We start from the raw sequence: 6593 nt of genomic DNA, 5'->3' as shown, positions 1-6593 counted from the left end.
AGACTCACAGACAGAGAGACAGACAGACAGACTCACAGACAGAGAGAGAGAGAGACACAGACCTGCTCTTGATCAGTGGACAGCCTCCCACTGACCTCGTGGATGGACAGATCTTATAGTTTGCTCCCCTTTCCTTTCAAGAAGGGATCAGACTTTTCAGCGCGACCCCCACCCCCCAGGTTGTGATCGTTTAATCACTCTCCCCCAGTTAAAGGGGGGCGGTGGTGGGGTTCAGACAGTTTATAAAACTTAGTTTAGTAAATAAATATACAAACAAAGAGAGAGAGAGAGAGATGAAAAGTACAGTATGAGGAAATATATTTCATAAAAAATATGCCAATAAGTAATTAATTAGATGATTTGAAGTCACTAAATTGCATTGCAAGTTATTACAATTCCTAAACAGCTTCTTGGTTAAAAAAAAGAAGTAAAGTGGGTGAAACTAGTGTGGATGGTGTTAGAGATGAGTGGGACGTTACTTTTTGGCCTGCTCATCAGCGTATTTGAAGGGGTAGTTGGCCAGCGTGGCTTTGTAGCCTGTGTTCTTCACCATGTTGTTCCATGTGACCAGTCGCTGCCCAATGGCTGTTCCCCGAGGCTCAAAACCCTTTTGGGGGAAGAAAGAAGGAGAAAGAGGTTTTGATAACGTGTGTTCACGGTGCTGATACAAATTGAGGACCATGTCATACAGTAGCTATCCATTCAACTTGGGACTAACATGCTTACATTTTAAAATCACCTTGCAACATTGCAATGATAATATAATAACCATTACCAGCTGTGCATTGAGAAAATAAAAAGAAGAAGTGGGCGTTCTTGACCACACGAGCCAATCAAAGCAGTGGCTGCAATCAGACGCCGTTTGAATCACACCTACTCAGCATTCAAGGAAAACCAAATGGAGTTGACCCTGATCTCACACACCATCTATACTGAGATACAGCTGAGAAAGATAGACTAAACAGCAGGCAAATTTGTGAATATGATTTTATAAGTTGCTGAAACTGAAAGCTGTGTGAAAATATTAAGGGTACTAATGCAAACAGAAATCAAGTTTTATGAGGCAGATTTTCCTCTGCACGTATAAACAGTACGAGCACTTTCACACTAGTCTGTATAACTAAAGCACTTTTTAATTCATGTATCTGTTTGGCGTTTGTCATTTATAAATGTCCCATATCTGAGCTGTGTTGCAGGAGAGCCTCTACAGAGGAGAGCATGGAGGCTCTGTACTCACCAGCAGTGGGTCAGAGAAGTCGGGCAGGTCGGGCACCAGGACGCCCACTAGGGCACACACCACGATGAGCACTGTGCACACCCCCAGCACCACCACCGGCCAATCAGCAATCAGCTCGGCATAGCTGGAAACAAGAAGGAAGTCAGTGAACACAGTGATGACATTCACAGGATGAGGTTTAATGAGGTTATTTTAAATTTAGACAGCAATGCTTACTGTTCTAGACACATTTTAGTCATTTTTATCCTTAATAGTTTCAGTCAACAACAAAAAGTTGTTACATTTTCATCAACGTTTAGTCAGAATGTTTTCTTTCTAATTTAGTTTTAGTCCTGTGTCAGATGCCCTCTTTTAGTCATGAGGTTATATTCAACATGTTAGTTAGTCTAGTCCAGCCAAACCAATCCTTTTGTCATTTTAGTCAAATTTATTTCACACAAGATTTTATTTTTTGTTAATGAGACCCTGGTGTGGACCGAACAACCGAACAGTCACCGCTTAAAATGGTGTGTCTGTCTGCTTCAAAGTGGACTCTAAACTACTAACACATCCATCTGCTGATTGTGGAATCGATTGATCTGTACTCAAGGCCATGGATATAAGAACGTCAGCCTGATTAATGGTTCAACAGCGGTTCTCCATTAAAAAGTGTGCGACAGCGATAACGCGCCTCACGACTCCCCGACATCCGCGCCATGCGTTCACATCTGCCAACGTGCAAAGGGGCTTTTGTACAGTCCCGTCTCTACCGTTATTCGGTATTATGTTATTATGCGGTCGCCTTGCAGTCTAACAATGCTTATAATCAGTTAGAAATCAAAGTACATAAATATAAACATCAGAAGCATTAAAGTGCTGCATAAACTTCTGTCAGTCGCTGGAATCTGATTTCCCCACGTTGGTCCTGATGACGCAGGATGATAATCTCTAAAACGGTCTAATCTACTGATTCACCTTCCAGCCTGTATGACTTCATGTTTACTCCTCTTGGTTGACTTGTGAGGAGTCAATGTTAACAGGAGAAACAGTGTTAGCAGCTGTCTCACATTTTGCTGCGTATACCGAGTCCCCATCCTGATTATTATTTTGCCCCTGAACCTTCCTGAAAGCCGTAATCCTCTATTAGACAGTGTGGATTGGTTTCGAGACAGCAGAGTTTACTGCAGCGATACAGAGAGAGGAGGAGATCCGAGCTGCTGGCTAACAGAGGAGGCCAGGTACAGAGAGAGAGAGAGACGTGACTCCCGCCGATAACTCTCATGACTCACTACTGAGGAATGGCGGCTCCGCGGGGCCGTGATGGATGGGTGACACAAATAAAATAAAAGGGAGGAGAGAGCTTTGCGATCCAGAACATTTTGGCAGGTCTCACCTTTTGGGGAATCGAAAGGGCCTCGCAGGGCTGAAAAACAGAAAGAGGGAGATGAATCAATGTTTTCAAGTCAAAGCAACAGGCGATAAAAAACACATTGGCGGAGACTTCAATGAGCAAAAGTGGACATCTTGTCTTTTTAATCCTCTGACGTCTTTCCAACAGCGGACTCTCGGGGTCACGGGGTCACTGGACCACGGAAAGCATTCAAACTGACGTGGCTGTTAAAACCACTTCCCAGGAAACGTCTCACAATACTCGTTGCTCCTGTTTTCAACACCTTTCAGATGTGACGGACATGATTACAGTACTCGCGTTTCTGACACACAGGTGCCACACACAGGAGGACAAGATGGATGCTACAGATTGACAAAGAGGTGAAAATTCTGCCAAGGGGTGGTTTTAACGACACACACAGAGGCATACAGCGTGAAGCCTTCAGCTGCTCAGGATCCGTCAGCTCCTCCTGGGGGCGGTGGGGAAGCGTCCGGTATGCCGTGAGCAGTGAGCATGGAGTGGAGGGGAAGAGGAGGAAGGGGGAGAATCAGATACGGCCACCGGATCACAGCGGGGTTTGGAGGAGATAAATGTTACATGGGCTAAAGGGGTCAGCGGGGGGGATGAGGGAATTAGTGTATGTGGAAAGAATACAGGGGGGGGGGGGGTCATACTTGTATCCTGGGGTTCTACTAGAAAATGTTTACATGCTTTATTGTAAAAAGCAAAACGAACATTATTTTTCTTATACGGTTTGTCTGAATATACCTGTAGTCACCCTTCATCTGAAACACTCCGTTTTAGCGCCCGTCTCTTTAAGAGCCCCCTACCGAAGTCTGCTCTGATTGGTCAGCGGTCCCCGGTCTTCCACATCTGCCTGTCTTCAGGCAGTGTGTCAACTACACTGAGTTCAGCATCACTTCTACAGGTGACTGCATCGTTGTGACGTCACATCCTTACTGAAGTCCGGACGACTCGTTTAAAGGCACAGTGCCTGAATACGGGCTGTGTGCGTTGAGCGTCTCGATACTTTCACAAGATTTATATAGCACCTAGACCTGCTTTATAATAGAAAAAAGAAATCTCTCTGGTGTAGGAGAGTAGACAAGAGTCTTCATTTCCCTGTGAGGACATTACTAACCACCAGGACCACTGATCCTTGGGTTTATATGCTGCCAGAAAAGACTACACTGTACAGATAAATTGTCTGCTTTAATAGCTTTGACTAAAAGCTTCTCAGTGCATCACAGATTCACTTCCCCACTCTAGGAAAAGTGGCCTTAATTGAACCCCCCAAATGGCAAAGAGGAACAGGAAGTGAGTCCTGGGGTGGGCCTCTGCTGCAGCCAATCAGGTCACGAGCACTCAGGACATTGGTCCCGTCTGAGACCCAAAGTGGTTGTTGTCGTATTTTTTGCCCGTTTTGTTGTCAAAGTTAAATTTGCGGAATGTTCTAATTAGTGGTAATGTGAGGCACAAATTAATTTGTGCCATTGGTGAGGAATTTTACTCTACGGGGGGTGGGCTGTGGGGAGGCCGTAAATCCCTTTAAATGTTTCACTGGACACATTAATATGACAGCCAGATGTAAAGTGGTCCAGGTTTAGAGACAGTCTCCAAAAGCAAACACACACAGACACAACATGCATCTCTGGACACTTCTGGAGATGCATATGTGATGTATGTGAAAAAGTGACTTGATCAAGTTTTTTTGTGTTCGAGGAGACTTCTTCATGCTCTCAAATATTGAATCATTTATTATAACAATATAAGTGACTACTTCCTTAGGGTGGACTTTCCCTTCATCAAGTGACCTTTAACCTGGTTTAAACCAACAATGCCTAATGAAAACCACATTTTCCCTGCGCTGCTTTCAACTAGCCGCCAAGGGAACATTCTGTATTGCTAATGTTATTCTTTTCACTATGCTCTTGTCTGTCCATGTATGGCCTCTTGACTGCAGACCTCAGGACACAGATATGGCCCAAAAATGGAGGAGAGGACATAGCTGGAGTGGATTCACGAGAGCGCTTTCAGGGCATATCTATCAGTCTGCTGAAGGTCTGTTTTGAATTTTGGTCTGCGGCACTCCAATCTGAATCCATTTTCAGCCGATTGGAAGGACGCGCAGCATACCTGAGTAGGCCATTTGGCCCGAGGACTTTAAAACGGCAAAGATGAATAGATCGGGAATCCATCCAGTCAATGGCAATAATTCATCCCCCTCTCATAAAAGCAGAGACCTTTCATAGCAATGGAAGGAGATGAATTCAAGATCTGGCGAGTTGAGAAAGTCAGTCTCTGGGACTTATATTTTGGGCTCAATCTGTCGACTAAACAAAGGGACCAGGCACCATCAGACCGATGCACATGGAAAGAAATGAAACGGTTAAATAAAAAAACACCACGTGGGGCGGTTGGTGGGTGCCAACAGAGAGAGGTAGAGTTGACTGATGATCACAGAGGCTCTAGATTCAGTAGTTCACTCTCTCCCCTGGCCCCGACTAACCTTTCAGTGTTATTCTATGTACCAGAGGGAGAGTGTTTCAGGATCACCGGGCTAATTAATAAGGTAAACACAGACCTCGGGCCGCTCACTCAGCACCGTGCTGACAGAGGGGAGAAGCGGAGAAGCAGATGGGGACTGTGTGTGTGTGTGTGTGTGTGTGTGTGTGTGTGTGTGAGAGGGACCTACACACATTTTTTTTAGGGTTTTCTGAGATGAAAGTTGACGAGCAAAAGAGAAATGCGGTGAGCTTTTTTGGTGGCGTGGGATTTCCCTGAGAGAGATGTACAGCGATGGCTCATTTAGAGCTTTAAGTGTGCTTGAAATGAGCGGATGTGTACCAAGTGTTGTGTGACCATATCTAAAGGCAGAGGGGCTGAGAACCTTTCTGAGTGGCTACAGCCTGGCGTCATAAAGAGGGCGAGACATGGTCAGAGAAACGGGACAGCCTCTCCTCTACGGCATCCATAATGTTCTAATTGTTGGAAGCAGACCTCCAATTTCAAAGTCAGAAAGGTGTGAGTGGCTTCCAGACTGCAATCTGACAGGCACTTCACTTGCAGCATACATGATGCCTTTAGCAATAAAAAAAAGTTAGTTTATGGGATGTGTGTATGGGCAAGAATACTACAGCATAACATATAGTACATCAGACGCTAAAATCTCAATCTCATTTCATATTTTTCTTCAAACGTGAGAAATTCTGCCAGGTTTGTGTTTTCAAAGGTCGAGGTGTTTGCACCAGGGAACATACAATATTGTGGGGAAATGCGTATTAACGTGCATGAGTCTGTATGTGTGTTATTGTAGAGGAGTGTATATGTGTGCCGGCAGGGTTCAGAGGCATGGGGGGGGGGGGGGGGTTGTCAACAGACGGCCGGGTAAATACTTTGTGAACGAGGCCTTCAAGTCGGAGCAAGAGCAATTAGTGTCAACCGTCGGGCTGCTGGGTCCGACTCGCCCCGATTTGTGCCTCGCTGGAACGCTGCACACACTTAGAGGTTGGACCTGGGCATGGAATAGACCCAGACTACCATTGCTACCATTGGAATGACATCATTAGACTAGTTAGGCAGAAAGCCACTGCACTGTGCCTGATAAGTAGGCTCGTGGGTGTATATTTACACAAAGACTCTCACGGCTACAGCAGCGCACTGAGAGGGATGTTAACAATCCCCCAAACGGAGCCCAGGGTGTATGACATTAATGCGGCTGTAAATGGGGAAACAGGGATAGTTAACAGTGTGTCAAGTAGAGACAGTTCAAGAAACAATTCCAATGTTTGAATATGAACTTTAAAGTTCTCCTATATTCATATGCTGACAGGAGAGTGTAAAGTGGGCCTTGTAAGTGGCATGTGATAAGTGGGTTGTCCAACAAAAGGCCTGAAAACTAATAAGGATGAAGTTAGTGGAGCCGTGTTTCTGTAAACAAGTAATAAAATCCATCAGTGCAAACTCTTCAAAACCTGTAACTCAATA

General features: G+C 45.0%; 1 protein-coding gene across 1 annotated transcript in view; it reads right to left on the bottom strand.

Annotated features, from left to right (window-relative positions):
• Window positions 1–5935, bottom strand: part of disp1 (dispatched homolog 1 (Drosophila)) — a 13225-nt gene extending 7290 nt beyond the window's left edge. The window contains exons 1-3 of the mRNA XM_031877331.1: window positions 2610–5935; window positions 1238–1361; window positions 480–607 (exon numbers count right to left, since the gene is read on the bottom strand). Of these exons, the coding sequence (XP_031733191.1) occupies window positions 480–553 (74 nt within the window). The 5' untranslated portion in view covers window positions 554–607; window positions 1238–1361; window positions 2610–5935. The remainder of the gene's footprint in view (window positions 1–479; window positions 608–1237; window positions 1362–2609) is intronic.
• Between the last annotated feature and the right edge of the window lie 658 nt (window positions 5936–6593).

Source organism: Anarrhichthys ocellatus, unplaced genomic scaffold (genome assembly GCF_004355925.1).
Source record: "Anarrhichthys ocellatus isolate YVR2014 unplaced genomic scaffold, GSC_Weel_1.0 scaffold133, whole genome shotgun sequence".
NCBI classification, from domain to species: domain Eukaryota; kingdom Metazoa; phylum Chordata; class Actinopteri; order Perciformes; family Anarhichadidae; genus Anarrhichthys; species Anarrhichthys ocellatus.
Note: the sequence above shows the minus strand (reverse complement) of the source record. Positions and strands in the feature narration are given on the sequence as shown.